This window comes from Macrobrachium nipponense, chromosome 47 (assembly GCF_015104395.2).
Source record: "Macrobrachium nipponense isolate FS-2020 chromosome 47, ASM1510439v2, whole genome shotgun sequence".
Lineage (NCBI taxonomy): Eukaryota > Metazoa > Arthropoda > Malacostraca > Decapoda > Palaemonidae > Macrobrachium > Macrobrachium nipponense.
In genome coordinates, this window is record NC_087222.1 from 23,949,819 (window position 1) to 23,972,141 (window position 22,323).

The 22,323-nt window shown below is 42.1% G+C and overlaps 2 protein-coding genes across 2 annotated transcripts in view; one reads left to right on the forward strand and one right to left on the reverse strand.

Moving 5' to 3' along the window:
- The window catches only part of LOC135204766 (gastrula zinc finger protein XlCGF57.1-like), a 236,252-nt gene that overhangs the window by 78,142 nt on the left and 135,787 nt on the right, over nt 1-22,323 (reverse strand). The window lies entirely within an intron of this gene.
- LOC135204765 (PDZ domain-containing protein 11-like) overlaps nt 2,675-22,323 on the forward strand; it is a 30,759-nt gene continuing 11,110 nt past the window's right edge. The window contains exons 1-2 of the mRNA XM_064234928.1: nt 2,675-2,782; nt 5,477-5,563. Of these exons, the coding sequence (XP_064090998.1) occupies nt 2,690-2,782; nt 5,477-5,563 (180 nt within the window). The 5' untranslated portion in view covers nt 2,675-2,689. The remainder of the gene's footprint in view (nt 2,783-5,476; nt 5,564-22,323) is intronic.

Genomic DNA, 22,323 nt, shown 5'->3' on the forward strand with positions numbered 1-22,323 from the left:
AGGAACAACGCTATTATGGGGGTTGACTACTGCAGGAGACGAAACATCGGGAAGAGGCGAAAAACCTTCCCAAGTAGGAAGAGTCGAAACCCTCCAATGCTCTCTCTTACCATAAAATGACCTCCACTGCTCTTTAGGCCATGCCCGGCATTACGTGCAAGGATTTGTGATAATACAAAAATTAGAGCGACACCTACTGCACGTTATGTGAGGGTCAGTCGCTGCCGAAGCCAAAAAACGAGAACACGGAAAACCTGGAACTCCGGGGCACATACGTTGACGCCAAGAAGGAGCAGAAGGAGCCATAATATCAGCCAAACACACACTAAACACAAGCGAAACAGACAATGAACCGGGAAAAGGCCAAGAGAGGTTAACACGACTCTCGCCGAGGCAGTCAAAGAAAAGACTGGCGTAGCTGCGTGGTCCTTGACCAATCCTCTTCCGAGCTACGCATGCATTGCCAGATATCACAAGATTCTTTGCTTGCATCTGCTTTTTAACCGGATCCAGCTAGGCGCTAGAAATTATCCTATTGTTAAAACCGAAGGTTTGTAGCTATGAAAAATACAAATTGTCTTAGAAAATTTGTCATTTTTGTTTCTTATGTTCATCCCTAAGGAGCTGGTACTAAACACAGCCCCCATTTTACACGTAAACTGATAGTTATCGAACTAGAAGGTCATGGTAGCAGTCTTCAGTTTTACTGCCCACCTTTCCCCCAACCCCCAGAACAACATTCCTCCCCTCCCCAAGCCTGTCCTAAAGCACCATTATAATTAGAGCAACCCAATACTAACCTGATCTTCCACATCAGGTCATATGTACCAAAGGGAGCCAATATCACCTGTGAGCGATGGTCAGGTGAGACATCTCTGTGTTTTTCCTTATGGGGTATGATGGCAATAAAAGTATGAACACTGGACGCTTTGTATGTCTGCTATTATTTTTTAGCAGTTCTGTATATTTAAGACAATTTTGAAAATCATCGGGCAAAGCTAACTGGGTGCTTAAAGTGGATGCATTCAATGTACTTTTTTTTCCCAATTGTTTTCTCATGGAGTTCTGACTCTCCCACTATATCTTGGTAGGTTTTCTGTTATACACTGGTTGTAATTCAAGCAACATAATAAATGACATGGACAAAATACTTTTAATTGATGTTACATTAGTCATCACTGAATCATGTCATTCACTGTATATCAACATCATTCAACATACATAAACATGTTTGTTACTGGAGGTTATGTTTTCTAGTCCATGTTGTGTAGGCTATATAACACACTACAATTCTTCACTCTTACCTGTACATAGAGAAAAGATGGTATTTTAGTATTGGAGTTATAATTCCATACTTTGTTGCCGAGGTCTGTGGATAAAAGGTGATAATAAAGCAATATCTTCTTTGCTTGAATTTATTCACTTTGCTGCATCGACACCATAAGCCACCAAGTTTCGGTTAATGGCAGTTTTCGCTCATGATTACCCCACCAAGAACGGAACCCCCGCCGATAATCGGGGACTACCTGTGTAGGTGTGTTCTAACCTGTTGCAAAATTTTCCTCTCTACTTACAGTTGGTGGTGCAACGTCTTGGTAAGCAATTTGCACATCAGAGTTAATTCAAGTCTGAGGTATTTGAAACTTGTACATACTTCTGTATTATTTGTACTGAATGACTGCAATTGATCAACATGACGTTTTACAATCTTTCCACCGACATCGACATCGTAATTTAAATTACCTATCTTCTTGACAATTTCTCCATGCACCCATTTTTCTGGTGTATTGTATGATTTTACCAGGACATACTTAAAGGAGTGAAATGTCTTCCTTGGGAAGTTTTTTTACTTGATCATAACCTTTCTGTTCCAACTGACTCTGTAAGCTTGGATACATTAGATCTAGCTTATTCCTGATAATCCTCCCCATCAACAAATATGAAGGTGTTACGCTCGTAGTATTATGTATGGTTGTTGTATAGGATAATAGGAACTTTGCTATATGAGATGCTACATTGCCAGAGTTTGCTTGTCTATGCTTCATATTGTTTGAAAGTGTGAACAAATCCTTCTGCTTCACCATTCGTTGATGGATGGTAAGTTGCTGATAATGTGTGTTGTATACCATTTACATTCAGAAATTCTTTAACCCCCGTGAAGTATGGACTAGTATTGTCTGTCAATATCCTTTCTGGCAAACCATGAGTTGTGAAGATTTGTTTTAGTGATCTTATAGTTACTACCGATGATGATGTTTGCATTGGTATAATTTCTGGCCACTTACGATAAGCATCTACTAATATCAGATATGAGTATCCTAAAAATGGACCTGCAAAATCTATATGTACACTTGGGTGTAATCTTGTTGGTTTTGGATTATTTTTTTGCAATGCACAATTCATACACTTCTTAACCAAATTTTCAATGTCCCTATCAGCACCTGCCACCAAACAAATTCTAGCTATTGACTTTGATTTGACTTCTTAATGCATTTGGAATTACTATTCTTGATCTTCTCAGAATACAATCTTGTTTGACACTCAATTCATTCCAAATCTCTGTGTGGTTTACATTTGACATAATTTTTGCAAACATCTCTGCCAATTATTAAACTTTGTACTACTTTTAAGAGTACTGAGTCATTCTTTGTACCTTGTGTTATTTCCTTAGCTGTAAGAGGTAAGCCACATGCAGAAATTTAAAGAATATACTCTCATGTTGTTCTGGTGCTTTCAACAGGCAATCTCGACAAAGTGTCTACATTACCCATCTTTGATGTTGGTCTGTACTCTGTGTTATAGTCATATGCAGCTAATGTAATTGCCTGTCTTATGCAGCTAGTGTAATTGCCCAATGTTGTAGTCTTGCAGTTACTAATGTAGGTATGGTTGCTTTTGGACCTAAACTCATCATTAATGGTTTGTGATCTGTAACTAATGTGAACTGTTTCCTACCATAGAGATATATTATCAAACTTTTGCACTTCATTCACTAGTTATAACACTTCCTTTTCTATTTGTGAGTAGTTTCTTTCTGCCTTGTTTAATAATTAACTTAGGAGGCAAAAGCAATTGGTTTTTCGGTACCATCTGGCATTAAATGTGCTGGTACTGCATTTAAACCTATGTTTGAGGCATCACAAACCAACTTTACTGGCAAATCCATTTGATAATGTACTAGAAATGTGGGTGAGGTCACTTCTGCTTTGATGCTTTCCAAGGATTTTTTACATTCCTCTTGTCCAATTCCATTTAACATCCTTATTCAGCAAATTATATAATCGGTGTGGAATTGTTCCTTAAGTCTTGAATGAAAGTTCCATAGAATGTTATTAAATCTAAAAATGTTTGCAATTCCTTGACATTATCTGGTACCTTTGTTGACTGTACTGCATTTACCGTATCCTTTGTCTTGTGAATTCCTTTACCATTTACAATAAAGTCTTAATATATTCTACTGAGTCAACTTTTAAAATATATTTACTCTAGTTGACTTTGATATTATGCTCCTTTAGTTTATTTAGAAATGAGCATAACCTTTCTCTATGCTCTTTCTTGTCTTTGCCAGCTACTAATATGTCATCAATGAAAATTAATACTCTTGACATACCTGCAAATATTTCGTCCATTGTTTGCTGCAATATTGCTGGATTGCTAGCAATACCCTAGGGAATTTTTAGGGGTATGATATAGCCCTAAATGTGTGTTTAACACAGCATTTGGGAATTTTCTTCCATGGAAAGCTATTGAAATGCTTGTCTAAGAAAATATTGAGCATTCTGACAAAGTTGCGAACATGTCCATGGTAACTTGCCTATCTCATGATCATTGTACTGTATTTAAACTTGTGATGCACCATCTAGTTTTATGTTTGTACCATTGTAACTCTTGAACACCTTGTCTGAAGGTCTTATCAATATGGTGAGTATAGTTTGTGCAACTCTTTCAGAAATTATTGTCACATCTACAGCTGTCTATTTGCATGGGTGTGTTTCCCATTTATTGTTATTTGAGCCGTAAGATGTTTTTGTGCATCTTTGTTCACAGAGTTAATGTGAAATGCAAATTTTTCTTCTGTTTTCTTATGTACACTATCTTCATTTGAGTTAGAGCTGTCCTTTGAATTTACAATTCTATTGATCTGTTTAGTGGTCTTTTGCTAAGGAAATTTACACAGACTTGTTAAATGGCTGTTTTCTGCAGTTATTGCATGTTTGACCAGATTCTGGCCACTTATCCCAATTATTGCTATAATGATCTTGTTTACCACATCTAAAGCATGATTTATTTTGAGATTTTTGTGTGCCTATATGTTTCTTGATTTTTTTGCGAGTATGCAGTAGTTTTACCTGTTATACTTGGATATACTAGGGCTAGGCTTACTTTTTGCTTGTTAGCAACTTTTTATAGGCTGCATGATTTACGTGGTTACTGCTGTCATAATGAGTCTTAACCCACAGTGACAAATGGCTGATAATTAGTTGTTTCTAATGCTCTTGCTATTTCCAGAAGTCTTACCAGGTTAGCCTCTTCTCTCCTAGCAATTTATTTGTAAGCTCCTGCAAGTTACTTCTTTTTATAACTTGCTCTATTAACCTGTCTTCTAGATCCACAGATTCACAAGTTGCAGCTAAATTTTTTAATCTAGTCTATTGTCTCACCTGATTCTTCTGATGCTTGGGTGAACTGATTCAAAGTATTTACGTATTGGCTTGAACATGTCCTGCAGTGAATCATCTGTTAGATTCAAAATATTGTACACTTTCTGAACTTCTAGACCTGCAGTATGAAGTGACAAAGCCTTCTGCTGCTTTTCATTTATTTTCCCTAATGCTTCTAAATAAACCTGGAAGTTGCCTATCAACTTTTTCCATCTTGTACCCACTGATTTAGGATCATAATTATCGATACTAAAGCTTTCTAAACTTTTGACATCTATCGACATGTTTGTTGTGAGATATAACAGGATCATAACAAACATGAGCATCGGAGGTCAGTACACAATATGGAATCGTATCCTACATACGTAAGGTAGAATTTACAGGACCGAAACCTGTGTGTTGGATTCGATACTTATACAATAATAATCGGTTACACATTTAACATTTAAGCATGATGCAATGCGAGTGCAATAGCTCTGAGCTGAACATGTCTACGGAGCTACATCTTGCCGTGCTCATTACATCAGTACTATCTTACATACATAACACATATGTATCAACTTAGTATAGTACAGTACAGTACAGAGTATGTAATTTTGCTAAGATGGTGCTGTTTCTATTCATCTATACACTTGCTGGAGGCATCACTCACTACAATTTGATGTTCTTTTTACGTGGGGAATAGTTTTCATGTTCATTAAGTTAGGAATAGAGTTGTATTTTGTGTAAAAATATTCATTGTATTTTTTATTGTATTTTTTGCAATTAATAATTTCATTTTTCTAAATACAGATTTTGATTTCTCCCTTTAACAGCGTTGCCACCATCAAGATTTCAACAATGACCTTCAACTCTTTCTACCACGTTCAGTAACTTTGATCCGGGACAAAGTATCAGATGCTGTAAGTGGTGGTATAGAAATTGTCATTATTGGATTGGAAAGTATGATATGATGCATAATTACTGTAGAATAATTATATTGACTATACTTTTGGTGATCCCGTGTACAGTACTATTAAGAAATCAATATCATTTTTATACAGTGCATACTGGTAAGAAGTAATTTAAAATTAGTATGCATCTAGTGCACTCAGAGAAGAGATTTGGGTAATATTGTCTTAAAAGGATTTTATAGTACTATCGATAGATCAAAATATTTCTGACATCAGTGGCCTTTATACTCTTGCATAGATACCCTAATTCTTCAATTAATATTGTACAGTAGCACCTCAGTTTGCCATATGCTTGGGTTTCTGACTTCCTTACAAGTAACAAAAACAGGTTTTGACATGGGAAAAACCTATTTCTGGGCTCAGCCGTGTCGCTCCGTGAAAGGTGTCCTCTTTAGCACTATTTCTAGTAGAATATTGCTATAATACCAGAGAACTGCTAAATTGGACATGTCAGAAGTCTCTGACTCGCTCACCTAAATAAAAGGTGTCAGTATAAAACTGGGGCGAGTGTTAAACACTACCACAGCAACCCCTAATTGACCTATTGTTGGTAGTCGCTGTTGAGTCCTCAATGGAGTTACCCTCCCTGGTGTGCGCCAGCACCCCAAGGTGATCAGACTAATAATATCAAAGAAATATCTTTTAGCCGGGTATTATGCCATAATGACAAACACTATGACAAGTGATAGAGTATAATGGACTCAAAAGACAAGAAGGCATTTTTTCTCGTCTTCAGCGAACGCTGCACCCAGTTTTCCTACATCAAAACCTGTAGAAGTGACTATTGCGCATGTGCATCGGCCATCTTGTTTTATGTTCGGCCCAGCGAAAAGACCACAAATCATTACTCTGTTTGTCAACACAGGATGTACCTTTATCCAAATCCCATGTTTTTTGTCAGGGAAGTAGGGGGGATTTTGAGGACTCAACAGTGACTACCAAAATAGGTTTTTCCTACATCAAAACCTGTTTTTTGATAGCGTAGTCATTGTTTCGTCCTCAAAGGAGCATTACACAGAAATTGACAGGTGACGAAAAACTTAAGCTCACAAATTTTCATCCCAAATATCTCAAAGTTTTAAGATTAAATAATTTCAGGTCCATTGTCAAGCCACTAGTTTCAGTAAATAAGATAACAAAAACACATAGGATATACTTTCAGCATAAAGTTCTATGGTGACTTACCTAAGTATGCTGGGCATGGTTGTGACCTTTACACACCTTCTCCAGCAGTAGTCAACATACCCACCCGTTAAGGAGACCCCTGGTTTTCTGTCTTGGTGCGTATGGGGTCAGGACTAACCATACCGCCTACTGATACAACAGTGTACTGATACACAGTGCATTCGAATTTGTTCCGTAGTGTTTTAAGAATACTGACTCTGATGACAACCCAGTACATTCAGAAACTTCTTCAAATAATACATTTCTGAAAAAGGCCAATGATGTACCATGTGACATCCAAAATTTGTTCACGTGTTGCAACCTGTGTATTGGATCTGTTATAGATGCAAACTGTAGCAGACCCATCATGCGCTATAATTGCTGTCTGGAAGCAATGGGCTGTGTCTGGAACCTTTTGAGGTTTTTCCTTATTCTGTTCCGAGTTTTGAGGGGAAGATACAAAAGGCCGTGAACTGTGTCCCAACACATTCCCAGCCACTGAAAATGTCTGCTGGGTGTGATGTGGGATTTTTTCCAATTTGTAATAAAGCCTTTTGACTGGAGTCTGTTGACTATTGTTCCTAGATTTTTCAGGCACACTTTTCTTGTGGCTCCCCAGACTAACCAGTCGTCTAAATAAGCTATCACATGTATTCCTTCTTTCCTGAGTTCCCGAACAACCACCGTCACCAATTTTGTAAAGATTCTCGGGGCAATGTTTAGTCCGAAAGGCATGACCTTGAATCTGTATGTACTTTTTCTTATCCGGAACCCCAGGAAGGGGCAGAAGGGAATGGCAATAGGGACGTGCCAATAAGCGTCTTTCAGATCTACAGAAACTGTCTAGGTCCCTTTTGGAATGACAGAACGTACTTGGGCAACGGAATTCATTCAAAACTTTTGACAAACAATGTGTTTGTTCAATGTTGACAGGTCGAGGATCACCTTCGTTCTGAAGAATCCTTTTTGGGAACACTGAAGAGACGTGCCTGGTGCCGAATGTAAGAATATTTCTCTATGGCTGCTTTTAAGAGGGCCTTCTGCACGTAATCTTTCATAAAGGGGTCCAGTTTTTGAAAGAACCCTTTCAAAGGTGGAGGGTGTGTGACCATTTCCACCCCAGTCCGTTGAGAATAATGCTGTCCCCCCAAAGAGAAGACTTCCATTCCATTTGAAACGTCTGAAGTCGACCCCCAACCAAACAATTCCTGTTGGGATCTCCCCCCTTCCTCTGCCTTTTCCCTTAATGGGCATTCCAGATGTTGCTTTTCCTTTTACTCTATAAGTTGGTTTTTTTGGACCTTGTGAAAAGGATACACTTTTTGCTGTGCAGGTTTTTGTCCCTTTTGAGGGTGCTGTCCCTTCTGACTACCTACCTGTGTATGAGGAGAGCTATTGGAAGTAAATGGAGGCCTATATGATTTTTTTATCAAAGCGTGCCTTTTTTGGATTTGGTAAGGGGAAATTTCTGGTTTTTTGTTTCCTGAAATCTTTTCCCAGTAGAACATACATTGCTATTTTGTTGACATGCTTGTTCTTTTATTTGAGTCACAATAGACTCCTCAAACAGGTCTCGGCAGAAGGCATTAGACTGTAATAGGGTAGTCACATTGGGAAGCGACTTGGAGTTTTCCAGTACTTCCATTTGCGCTTTTATGCGCCAGTCCAAAAATTCATAGAGAGCTTCCCATAATGTTCTCATAAGGCTTTTAGCCACAACAGCAAAAATCATCCTAGATTCTTCTGGAAGCCTTTTTGTGGCTACTTCTAACAGAGGAAGTGGTTAAGACACTAAGGAGGTGGGTCCTAGCACAAAACTCTTTCCTGATGTACCTTCTGAAATCCTTCTCATTGGAGTACCAAATTGCCAAGTTGCAATATCTATGGGGAGCTTTTTCCTATCAAAGGGAAGTTGTAGTGTTGCCCATTCCTCGGTGGAGTTTTCTGAAACCAGGATAACCGAAGCTAATGGTTTTAGTTCTGCTAATGGTTTATGCTTTCTGGTTACTACTTAATTTTGAAAATGTTTTCACATGATTTACGGCTTTAAAAATGAAGGGGCAGAAGGCTGGTGGTACATGGTGAGCCACCCGAGTCTTGTTCATAATAGCACTATAAATTCCTTTCCCATTTACCTGGTGAAGAGTTTCATCTACAGCTCTTAATGCCAAATATCCAGCTAGGAGAACAGCTTCCTTTTGAGGCTTCTCCATGTCTGGCACAGGTGGTATCAGGCGCCATTCAGTGTTAGGAAAGGCTGACCTGTCACTAAATTCAACATGTACTATTTCTATCATGGTCTTTCTCTCATTAATAAGATACTTATCATCCTGAGAGATATGGCAAAATAAAACTAAAATGATGTAGCCTGTTTATCTACTTCTAGGTACTTATCACCAAAAAATATTTAAGTACTAAGGGTTATTTAATCATCTTTAAGATGTACTATCTTAGGTTACGGGCTACCAATAATTGCCATTCCTAGTCTAAAATTATGTGTCCTAAACCAGCTAGGCTACTAGCTCATGTAGGCTACTGCCTCGGAAATTGTAGAAACCGTTATCTAAAAAGATTAACTAAATTACTAATACTATATGGAATAGTTCTTTAGCTAAAAAAAATTTCCAACAAAAATTTATTTATAAACGCTTTTTGCGTTCATAAAGGCTATCCTGAAACATGTCTCGCCGCTCACGTGTTCTAAACAAAACTAGTTTTCGTACTTCACCATAAAATTTTCATGTCCCACAGTTTTTGACCTAACCATTTTAACTAAATCTTAAAAATGAGCACTTAATTCAAATGTCGGTGATTCCACGATTGATTTCAAAGAAAAATTCTCAAGATAGAGGAACACTGGCTGAATAATCTTTCAGTTGTGATGACCAAAAGAGTAATGATTTTTGGTCTTTTCACTGGCCCGAACATAAAACAAGATGGCCGGTGTGCATGCGCAATAGTCACTTCTACAGGTTTTGATGTAGGAAAACTGGATACAGCTTTCGCTGAAGACAAGAAAACATGCCATCTTGTCTTTTGAGTCCATTGTACTCTATCACTTGTCATAGTGTTGGTCATGGCATAATACCCGGCTAAAAGAGATTTCTTTGATATTAGTCTGATCACCTTGGGGCGCTGGCGCACACCAGGGAGGGTAACTCATTTGAGGACTCGACAGCGATTACGCTATCAAAAGTCTGTTAAATAAGAAAGACCATATATTGTAGCCTGCACCTGAGTGTTTTCTAGATATCCTACGACAAACAGCAGTTCCACATACTGTAGTGTCTAACTTTAACTAACCAGTACTTGGTATTTACTTCAGCTTAAGAGATTTATCTAAAAATGTTTCTCGTGAAATGGCAGAATAGCAAAAAATTATTACAATAATGTAACTAGTAAGTACATTGGTCTGTCCAGTTGAGTTGCTTCTTTGTTTGATTTTCTGTAGGCATTGTTGTGCAGCCTGTGCATTTTATGCAGAATTTGTGGAGTTAGCCCAACTGAAACATATGCTTTGGTTATAGGAGGCTCACTTAGTATAGTTTTTATTTAGCCAAGATGGGAGTTGAATTTCAATACTTGGCAGATTCATGCCTTCTGGGTATTACAACATTATTAAATAAGATTGCATCTATGGAACATGAATAAATGTTTGTTTCTTTACTATGTCTTCATCCATTATATCCACATTCAATGCCTTGTATGTCCCAAGAAACCCACCATCATTTTGTCTACCAGACAAAATAATGATCATTCATGAATGCATCCCAGGGACTCAGCTGGTACATACCAGCTACCCTCCTCATAGTTTGTGTTTTTATAACACTGTTGACAGTTTTACCAAGTTGCATTTTTTTCTTGGCCTTCACAGAGTATTTAGTCATCATCATTTGTTAATGAAGTATGTATTTTTCCTTATCTATTCATAATTAATTATCTTTTTTATTGTAGTGTCTTACCAAACAATTATACAGCTATAGGTTCCCTACAACTGTATAATTGTTCGGTAAGTCTGCAATAAAATTTCATTTTATTACAAAAATTCCATTTTCATACATTCAACTTCCCTGTCAGATATATACTTAGCTATAGACTCCGTCGTCCCCGACAGAAATTCAAATTTCGCGGCACTCGCTACAGGTAGGTCAGGTGATCTACCGCCCTGCCCTGGGTGGCAGGACTAGGAACCATTCCCATTTTCTATCAGATTTTCTCTGTCGCCGGTGGTGTTAACATTGTTGTTACTACCTCCTGACTGGAATTCTTTTTTCAACGCAATTGATCTTCTTTCGGCCGACTTTTGGTGACGTACTTGGATCGTTGTTTTGGCATTCGCTATCGTGGACTTGTTTTTGGACTTGCTTTTGGATTTTTCTTAAAAATGTCTGACTCAAGTGTTGGTGTGAGGGTGTGTGCGAATGAAGGGTGCAAGGTGAGGATGCCGAAGGCTTCGGTAGATCCTCACACTGTATGCCGACGTTGTAGAGTTGTTGAATATTCATTGGCTAACACCTGTAATGAATGTGAAAGGTTGAGTGCTGAAGAATGGAAGACTCTAACTTCTTACTTGAAGAAGTTAGAGAGAGACAGAGTGAGGAAAGCGGCTTCTAAAAGCCTAAGTAGATCTAGATCTAATGAACCTTTATCTAGTTCTGTAGCTTCTTCTCCTCATAATATGAATTATTCTCCCTCTGTATCAGGCCGATCACAGTTTGCAAATCCGACAGATTCTGCATCGGAAATTGCAGACCTGAAAGCTTCCCTTCAAAGGATGCAAGAAAAAATGGCGGCTATGAAGGTAAGCAAAGTGATGGTGATATTTCAAGTGATGTAAGTGTCCCCAGTGTAGTGGAGGGGGCGTCTGGTCGGCTCTGCGACGCTCCCAGGCCTAGACCTCTTCCAAGCTCCCTGGCCCAGAGGAGAAGGAAAGTCGAAAGCCTTACGGAGGTTGTGGAGATTCCCCATCGATCAGGCGTCCCTTCGGCAGGCTCTGTATCGCCTCAGACTGCCAGGGACCGCTATAGAAAAAGCGTCCTGCGTGAGTGCTTCTCTTCTTCAGGATCTCCCTTTGCTGCAAGGGAACCTCAAGCGCCTTCTAGATCTCCCTCTCCTCCTTATGAAGAGGAAAGAGAGGCGTCGAGCAGCTAGCTTCTTTGGTGGGAGTCCTATTCAAAGAGCCTCCTCGTAGAAAGGACAACAAGCTGCCTATCAAAAATTCTAGACACCGATCTCCTGCCAGGCGCAACGAACCCTCCAGGGAAGATGTCGCACAGGCGGCCATCTTTGTTGGGAACGAAGCACTGGACAGGCGAGAGGAAGAAGAAGAAGCGCCAGGCAACACCTGAAAGTGATTCGCTTTACAAGAGAGAAGTTTTCGCAGGGCGTGAAGAGCCAACCAGGCGCAAGGCACCAGATTACAACCAGGATCCTTCCAGGCGCTAGGCGCCAGCCAGGAACGAGGCGCCAGCCAGGCGCGAAGAGCCTGACAGGCGCCAGTTAGACAAGATTCGCCAGTGATTAGACATAGGGAGGCGATGTCACTTAGTCCCTCACCTATGAGAAGTCCTTCGCCTTCGGAAAGAGTGAGGTCGAAGGAAGAAACATGCGATAAAAGGGATCGTTCTCCTTCTGACTCTCTCGAGTTAGAGGAAGTGTCAGAAGATGAGGCTCCAAGTAAAGAAGGACTATCGAATTATAAGGTTCTGACGGCACTCCTTCTTAAAGAATATGGAGATTCTCTGACCCCAGCTGCTCCGCCTTCTCCGCGCTCTCTCTTTTCGAGTGCTAAAGCTCTGAAGTCTTCGTCCTTCCTTAAAATGAAACCGGCCATCTCAATGAAGAGGGCCCTCCAGTCTCTCGGTTCCTGGATACAATCGAAGAAGGAACTGGGTAGGACAGTTTTTTGTATGCCTCCTGCCAGACTGATGGGCAGAAGAGGCATATGGTACGAGACAGGAGAGAACATGGGACTGTCTCTTCCTGCTTCGGCGGAATCTGACTTCTCGAGTCTAGTAGACTCGTCGAGGAGGCATGCCTTAAACTCGGCTCGAGCGACATGGGGCCTTTCTGAATTGGATCACCTCCTCAAGGGGCTTTTCCATGTCTTGGAAGTTTTCAATTTCCTGGATTGGTCCCTTGGGGTTTTGGCCAAAAAGACCCATGACGCAGAAGGCCTAAACCCAGAAGTTTTGCTGAGCATCCTGGCATGCATAGATAAAGCGGTTCAGGATGGTTCGGGAGAAGTCACCTCTCTCTTTGGAGCGGGAATTTTAAAAAAGAGAGCGGTTTTCAGTTCATTCTTGACTAAAGCCGTCTCTCCCTCGCAGAGAGCCGCTTTACTTTTCGCTCCATTATCAGAGCATTTGTTCCCTTCTCAGTTAGTGAGAAGGTGACTCAGGATCTTCTCATGCAATCTTCTAAGAAGAATAGACCTGTGGTCATTGAAGAAAAGAAAGGGGCTCGTGCATCGCAACAGCCCTTTCGAGGAGGCCCTCCTTTTAGAGCAACCTCCAAAAGGAAAGCTACGGAAAAGCGAGGAAGAGCTTCCTTCCGACCCTTTAAAAAGGGTAAATGAGATCGAGATCCTCCAAACACCAGTAGGTGCCAGGCTACAGGAATTTGCGGAAGCCTGGGCACGGATAGGAGCCGACACCTGGTCACTGTCAGTCATCAAGAAGGGATATTACGTCCCCTTCAAGGACAGTCCTCCCCTGACGTCAACACCGAGGGAACTGTCCGCCAGATACAAGGACCCTGTACTGAGGGATACTCTTCGACAAATGGTGGAACAAATGTGGGACAAGAGGGCAATTGAACTAGTACTGGATCACAACTCCCCGGGGTTTTACATTTGCCTTTTTCTAGTCGCAAAGGCTTCGGGGGGGATGGAGACCAGTCCTAGATGTAAGTGCACTGAACAGATATGTGGAGAAGGAGAAGTTCAGTATGGAAACATCTGCATCAGTCCTTTCAGCCCTACGCCAAGGAGACTGGATGGTATCTCTCGATCTTCAGGATGCCTATCTCCACGTCCCGTCACAAGCCTGATGAAGAATGTGGCAAGATATCTGTACCTAAAGGGAATAAACATCTCCCTCTACCTAGACGACTGGCTCATCAGAGCCAGATCGCAGAGACAGTGTTTGGAGGACCTTACAACGACACTAGACCTTATAAGGTCACTAGGATTAATCGTAAACCTCGAGAAATCTCAGATGATCCCCAGCAGCCAGAACATGGTTTATCTGGGGATTCGGATGGATTCTCGGGGTTTTCAAGTTTTTCCTTCTCAAGAGAGAATCACAAAAGGTTGTGGAAAAGTCTCCAGCTTCTTAGGGAAGGAGCGCAGTTCAGCGAGGGAATGGTTGAGCCTTCTGGGGACCCTTTCCTCGCTGGAACAGTTCTTTCCTCTAGGAAGACTTCATCTCCGTCCCCTACAATTCTTCCTAAAAAGGGTTTGGAACTGGAAGACAGGACAGCTCACCGACACATTTCCGATTCCTCTTGAGGTGAAAGATCACTTAAAGTGGTGGTTGCCCCCTCTAGAGGAAAACAGAGGTATGTCCCTGGAAATTCGGAACCCAAACCAAGTTTTGTATTCCGACGCGTCGGAGACGGGGTGGGGTGCAACCTTGGGAACAAGAGAAGTGTCAGGCACCTGGTCAGAAGAACAGGTGTCCTGGCACATCAACTGCAAGGAGCTCTTAGCCATACATCTTGCTCTAAAGGGCTTCGAGCCGATAGTCAGAGACGGGGTAGTTCAGATAAACTCAGACAACACCACCGCTCTGGCTTACATACGCAAACAAGGCGGGACGCACTCGTTCTTTCTCTACGAGTTAACAAAAGAATTTCTAGTATGGGCACATCAAACATCAAAAGAACATTATTCTACTGACAAGATTTGTCCAAGGAGAGAGGAACGTGAGAGCGAGACAGGTGATGAGCAGGAGGTTCCAGGTCCTTCCCACAGAATGGACCCTCCACTCAGAAGTGTGTCAGAGCCTCTGGTCACTTTGGGGGAGACCTCAAATAGACCTGTTCGCCACGTTCCTCTCCAAAAGGATAAGCACCTTTTGCTCATTGGTAGAGGACCCCAGAGCATTTGCAGTAGACGCCCTTCTCCTAGATTGGTCGGGACTAGATGTGTACGCCTTTCCTCCATTCAAGATCCTGGGGGAAGTACTCAGAAAGTTTGTGGCCTCAAAGGGCACAAGAATGACTCTGATAGCCCCATTTTGGCCAGCTCGAGATTGGTTCACAGAGGTAATGGAGTGGACGGTGGACTTCCCCAGATCTATTCCAAACAGGACAGATCTGCTCAAACAACCCCACTTCGAGAGGTATCATCAAAACCTCCCCGCTCTTGCTCTGACTGCCTTTTGACTATCGAAAGACTCGTGAGAGCAAGGGGCTTTTCTCGCAAGGCTGCAAGCGCAATCGCTAGAGCCCGCAGATCTACAATGCGAGTATATCAATCGAAGTGGGAGGTGTTCAGAAGTTGGTGTAGGTCGAAGAAGCTGTCCTCCTCCAATACCTCTGTGACCGAAATTGCCGATTTCCGAAAGGGATACAGAAGTATGCTTTCAGCCGTATTCAGGAATAGAGGCCTAGAATTCGCTGACAATAAGGATCTGCACGATCTAATTCGGTCGTTCGAGACGTCAAAGTCAAGAGAACCAAGAGCTCCGAGCTGGAATCTGGACGTAGTCCTAAGATTCCTGACTTCGGAAAAGTTCGAACCTCCACATCTGGCCTCCTTTCGAGACATTACAAGAAAGTGCTTGTTTCTGTTGTCTCTCGCTACGGCGAAAGGAATTAGTGAACTGCACGCCCTAGAGTCTCGTGTAGGGTTTATAGGAGACTCTGCCATCTGTTCGTTTCAGACTCTGTTTCTAGCGAAGAACGAGAATCCTTCAAAGCCCTGGCCCAGGAGCTTCGAAGTAAAGGGCCTGACTAACCTAGTAGGTAGGGAGGCAGAAAGGTCCCTTTGCCCGGTCAGAGCACTAAAATTCTATCTAGATAGAAAGAAGCAGATGGGGGGTTCTCAACAAGGTCTATGGTGCTCTGTAAAAGACCCGAAAAGACCTATGTCGAAAAATGCCTTGGCCTTCTTTGTTAGAAGCGTTATAACGGAGGCGCATAATAACTGCTCAGATGACTCCTTTAAACTTTTGAGAGTTAAAGCTCACAAAGTTAGAGGAGTCGTGACGTCACTTGCTTTCCAAAGAAATATGTCTCTAAAGAATATCTTGGAAGCGACATTTTGGAGATGCAATTCGGTTTTTGCATCTCATTACTTGAAAGACGTTCGGGTAACTTACGAGAAAGGCTTTTCTCTAGGTCCGTTTGTGTCAGCGGATACGGTCCTGGGTATTGGAGCAAGCACCGATCCTTAATTTTATTGTACGTGCGTAACCCTCTTGTTGGATATGTTCTTGACTTCCTGCTGGAAAGAGTGTTAGATGTCGCACAGGCGGCCATCACTTTTGCTCAGTAAGGAACTCGGGTTGTATCTGACTAATAGATGGGTACACATTTTTTTTTTTTGTACTTTAAAGTGTGCGTCTTGACTGTGTGATTCGAGGAGTTTGGGGGATAACTCTTGACAATCTTAGAACTAACACAGGTGTTAGGATCGGGTGATCGGGATCGGTTGTGTGCTCCTTAAATAAGGCGTGTTGTCATGTTAGTGGATTAGCACCCATTGACAAATGCCAGTTAGGCTCTGCCGAGTAAGTGGCTAAGACCCCATCGACAGACCCACAAGAACTCTTGGCCACAGATCAATATCTCGCTAAGGCTCTTGAGGCGAAGCAGACTCCTAGGCAGTAGCCACGAAGTCTTCCGCCTAATCAGGTAGGAACCAAGGTCTATAAATACCTACAATATATGTTGTTTACCTGTCTATTTCAGTAGTTAGCTCTCTCTTACCCTCCACCAAAGGGTGCCAATCAGCTAAGTATATATCTGACAGGGAAGTTGAATGTATGAAAATGATATTGTTATGATACAATAAAGTTTCATACATACTTACCTGGCAGATATATACGATTAATGGCCCACCGAGCCTCCCCGCAGGAGACAGGTGGAAGAGAGAAAATCTGATAGAAAACGGGAATGGTTCCTAGTCCTGCCACCCAGGGCAGGGCGGTAGATCACCTGACCTACCTGTAGCGAGTGCCGCGAAATTTGAATTTCTGTCGGGGACGACGGAGTCTATAGCTAAGTATATATCTGCCAGGTAAGTATGTATGAAACTTTATTGTATCATAACAATATCACAATATCATTTTTAACTTTTCTCTCAACTTTTAGTTTGGGAAAATTTAAGTTGTTCCTATACAAAACAAATGGCATCAGTGCTTGGTCACAAGTTATGTGGGACCACCTACATATCCTCAGCAACCCGTGACCACGCCAGTTTTTTTTTACTGCCTTTGAGAGAGGAAATACATTTTTTATTCTTCTTTAAAGCCAGTTTAGTTTGCCCCCATTTCTTTCTTTCTGGATTTCACCCGAGCCTAGGACTGCCCTGCGACAGTTGGATTCTAGGAAGAAGTCTGCTGCCAAGGAACTGGGTTGGTTCTCAGCATGATGTGGTTCTGTGCCATCACCTGCCTGTTTTTCATGTTCATAGTTTCATTGGCACCTAGTATGAGGTTGTTCATACTCATAGGACTAATTATATAGGTATACTACCAGACAGTTTTATTAAAAAAATGCGTAACTAGTTTTACTTTTTTTGATGTTATGTCGACTTAGTTGATTACTTAACCAATCTCTTCATCTTTTAATCATTCTAAATCTGTGTCTGCTAGCCTATTTCTTTTTCTCCGTTGAAATGCTCGTTCATTCTTTGTCATGACTTTTCTTCAGCTTTCTTCGGTTATCAGTAAATCTATTTCTTTTTCTCCATCGAAATGCTCTTTCATTCTTTGTCATGACTTTTCTTTGGCTTTCTTCGGTTATCGGTAAATCTCTTACTTCTGCCTCTATCAATGTTTTTCTTTCCAAATCTACCATGGTTACAGTATCTTCTTATGTTTCCAAGCTAGATATTACTTTAGCTACATAGCTTTCTAAGGATGTGTTGTATGGGAATGTTCAGTCTGTGGACTATCTCTGACAAGGCGGGAGAGTCGCCGTAATCCCCCCTATTTCCTGGCTATTGATGAAGCGATGTCCTATCTACCGTTCATCAAGTTGTGGATGCGACGCAGGTGCTCGGTTCCTGCTACCTCATGTCGCCAGGTGATGCTAGGAGGCAGCCGTCTCCTCCTGTCACTGGGAGACAGCTGTCTCTTGTGGCCCTCTGGCAGAAGAGTTTGAATCAGAGTATCTCTGGTTCGATCAGCATTTGTTGGAGTGCTACACTTTGCTGTATCCTCATTTAGAGAGAGATCACCAGTTAGTAAGAGCCACAGATCAGATTATCAGTGAGAGATCAGCAGCAGCAGAGATCTTCCGTGAGACTAGAGACAAAGGAACCGACGAAGTATCTATCAAAAGAAGAGTTGTTTGGGAGTTGGTTGGATATTGGTCTAGTCGTCTTCAGGAGTGGACGAATTATCTCGTGTTATCTCGACATCGAGCAGACTGCAGAGAAGAAAAGATCCTGCAAGAGGTTTTGGGTATTTCCTGCCTTTCAAGTAAACTAGTTTCTGCAATACGGAGTCAAGAGGATGACTGCAATTGCCGCTCTTCATTTATGAAGCCAGCGCGTCGAATCGCCAAATCGAGTAGCAAGTATTTGAATTGCCTCACTATTCCCCCAGTTCATGCAGTGTAAGATTCTATCTGTTTATGTAAATAGGAGATACCATTCTGCATTTACCTTTGTTAGTAAGCTTGTAAATAAACCTTTGTTGTGTTAGTGTTTCTTTCTATATTCATATCCCCAGTTTCAACTGTTTGTGTTGATAATTTTTTTTTATTTATTTCATATCGAACCTGAAGCGGACCTCCCTCAGAGGCCGTAACATTGTGTCGACCCTTTCCAGGATATTTCGACACCGTAAAATTGTCTCTGAGATTACGGAGTCCGTAACATTAAGGAAAGAGACCACATTGTGAACAGGTCTCGGTTGTCTCCTTTATTTTAGTGCCCTTTAAGTATTTGGAGGAAGAGAACCCAAGCTTTCCCCTTCAATTCCTAGGTTTCACATAAGTGACTTACCGAACAGTTACATAGCTTATAGCTTCTTACCTACGGCAGTCGAAATTCAAATTGTTGGCGCCAGCGGCGTTGCTATCTTAAGTATAGGTGATACAAGACCCGCCCACATCCGGGAACCCTGGGTACTGCTAGCCTTCTACCGTCAATTTTCGTTTCTGCCGCTCACGGGGTAACACCTGAGAGATTTTCGCTGCAGTCTCCTGCGTCGCCATTTTGGATTTTGGTTTTGTTTTTGGTGATGTACAAGTTTTTTCTTGGTTTTTTCTTGCCAGTTAGCTATCTCTATTCAGTTTTTTCGTCATTATTGCTAATTATGTCAGATTCTAGTTCATCTGCTGTAAGGTTTTGCAGCGCTGGCTGCAAAACAAGATTAGCTAAGTTATGTCACGATCCGCACTCTAAGTGCACTAAATGCAGAGGACAAAATTGTAATGGTATGGATGTGACATGTGATGAATGTAAAGAATTGGATGAACAGGGATGGAAGGCGGTTAGATCGCATGCTGAGAAAATGGAGGAGAAAGATAGGAAGAGGAAGGCAGCTCTTAGGGCTAGTAGTAAGAATAGGTTAGAAACTACTCCTGTTCCTTCGGAGACAAATAAGTCTTCTCTTGCCTCTCCTTTATTAGAGAATATTTCTCCAATTAATAGTCCTCCTACTTCTCCTTTGATTACCCCTGTTCAAGTTGCCCATGTTTCCGAACCCAACACCATTGCCCTTGCTTGAGTCTAAGATGGATAAAAAGTTCGAAGTGTTAGCTGAATCAGTTATGAAGTTAGGAATGTCTTTTAAAGCTTTCGTAGATAGTACAGTGAAATCTAGTGCAGTGCAAAGTGTTAATGTTGCGCCTGAGGAGGCGGTTGTCCGTTCCCCCTCGACTCCCAGACGAAGGTCACTGTCCCGCTCCCCCACCCGCAACCGGGAGAAGACATACCGGAGGTCGTAAGGAGTCTGGGGGAGTTTGCCCACGGTCAGCCGTCGACTCCGTCGACTCGCGGGTGTCGTCCAAAAAGATGTGGAAAGGTGTTAGTGTTTGTGATTCTCGTCTGTCTTCTGATTCGGAAGTGCAATCGCCAGTGCGCAAAGGCGAGGTGATTTGGTGTCTCGACCGTTAAAAAAGACATTCGATTCTTGCGGGTGATTGTCACGACTCCTGTTAAGAAGTCTAAGAGGCATTGGAGTCCTCAACCTTCGTGTAGTTTTGCTCCGGATGTGATATTTAGTGAATCTCCTCCGCAGTCGCATTTTTCGGCTAAAAGCAATGGCTCTCGGGCTAAACTTTGTGATAATTCACGATCGCTCGACTCTCCCCAAGCGAGTCTCGGTCGCAGTTTCGGCTCGGTCGCCTCATTCGACTCCGTATTACTGTCCAGAAGCGTATTCGCTCGTCTTTGTTCGACTCCCCTCGCCGTGAGTCGATAGGAATTTCGACTGGTTGTTCGCCTGTGTCGACTCGTGGTGCGGAGACTTCACCTGTTAGAAAGAATCGTTCTTCGACTGAAAGACCATCGACTTCTACACCGTGTTAGACGATTCTACCTTAGCTCCATTTAAGAAGCATTTCCAAGGATCTTATGAGTTTGTTGAAATCCTCCACCGGGTAGAACATAAGCCTGATTTCGACTCTGCTTCCGTGCAGTCTGAAGAGGAAGCTTTGGATCAAGATGACAAGGATTCGTCGGCTTGATCGAGTCTTCTTAAATTTTTTCCTGTCCACTTATCCAGATTACTTTGAACCTGCTTCTCCGTCTTCACCGCCTTCAATGTTCGTTAAAGATAGGAAGACAGCGTATTCGTGTCTACCTAAACTGGTTCTTTCTCAGTCCTCGAAGCAGGCCCTTAAGGAGTCAACAGAGTGGCTTTCTAAGAGGGAAACAGGTAAGGCTTCGTTTGCTTTCCCACCTTCTAAGCTTCAGAGTAAAGCGTATCGCTTCTACGCAACTGGAGAAGTTCCTTCTTTGGGAGTGTCTGCCTCCTCCCAGGGAGACTTCTCCGGGTTTAGTGGACTCACACCGAAGAGCAGCTTTTTCGTCAGCTAAAATTTTGTTTTCTTCTTCAGAGCTGGACCATTTGGTGAAGAATATTTTTAAATTATTGAGGTATTTAGTTTTTTGGACTGGACTATTGCCTCTTTAGCTCGCAAGATTGAAGACTGTCAGTCTTTAGAAGAAGATTTTGCCACAGACTGGTTAGGAGTTCTGTCCTGTGCGGATAAGGCTGTTAGAGATGGTTCAGGAGAATTAGCAGCCCTTTTCACAATGGGAGTGATGAAGAAGAGAGAAAGGTGGTGTTTCTTTCGTGTCTAAAGGAGTCACTAATAACCAGAAGTCGGCTCTCATGTTTGCTCCTCTCTGTAAATCTCATCTTTTCCCTGAAGAAACCATTCAACAAATTCTATCGGATTTAGAAAAGAAATCTACTAATGATCTCCTTCTTCAGTCTTCCAGACGTCCGAAAGAGCCTACTCCGACAGGAGCTAAGTCTCTCTCTTCAGAAGCATCCCTTTCGAGGGAATAAACCTAAGTGGCAACGACCCAGGACTAATTTGCGTCCACAGTACAAGTCCTCAAAGAAACCTCCCCCAAACCTTCGGACAAGTGAGAAGCCGTTCCTTCACGTGCAAGTAGGGGCAAGACTCCATCTTTTTTGGGAAGAATGGAGTCGAAGAGGTGCAGAGCAAGGGGTAGTTCAAGTTCTTCGAGAGGGATACTCGATTCCTTTTGTTTTAGATCCTCCTCTCTCTGATACACCAATCAGCTTAACAGCATATTCTCCAGGATCAGAGAGAGCTTTGGCTTTAGCAGCAGAGGTCAATGCACTCATCAAGAAGGGAGCAATAGAGGAAGTCCTCGACAGTTCTCAGGGATTCTACAACAGACTCTTTGTAGTTCCCAAAGCCTCGGGATTGGTTGGAGGCCAGTGCTAGATGTAAGCGCATTGAACCTTTTGTGCTGAGACAAAGTTCAATATGGAAACAAATCATTCTGTGATGTCGGCACTTCGCCCAGGCGATTGGATGGTGTCCCTGGACATGAAGGACGGCCTACTTTCATGTCCGATATTTCACCAGAGTTCAAAGAAGTTCCTGAGATTGTGTTCGAAGGGAGGACGTATCAATTCAGAGCCCTTTGTTTCGGCCTTTCGACGGACCCTCAAGTATTTACTCGTGTTCTTGCTCCATAGGGGAAATGGCTGCATATGTTGGGCATAAATGCAGCATTTTACCTGGACGACTGGCTTCTCAGATCGGGTTCGAGGACACAGTGCGTGAAGGATTTACGGAAGACACTGTCATTAGCGAGTCAATTGGGAATTCTCATCAACCTGGAGAAGTCTCAATTAGTGCCGTCCCAGAAGATCCCC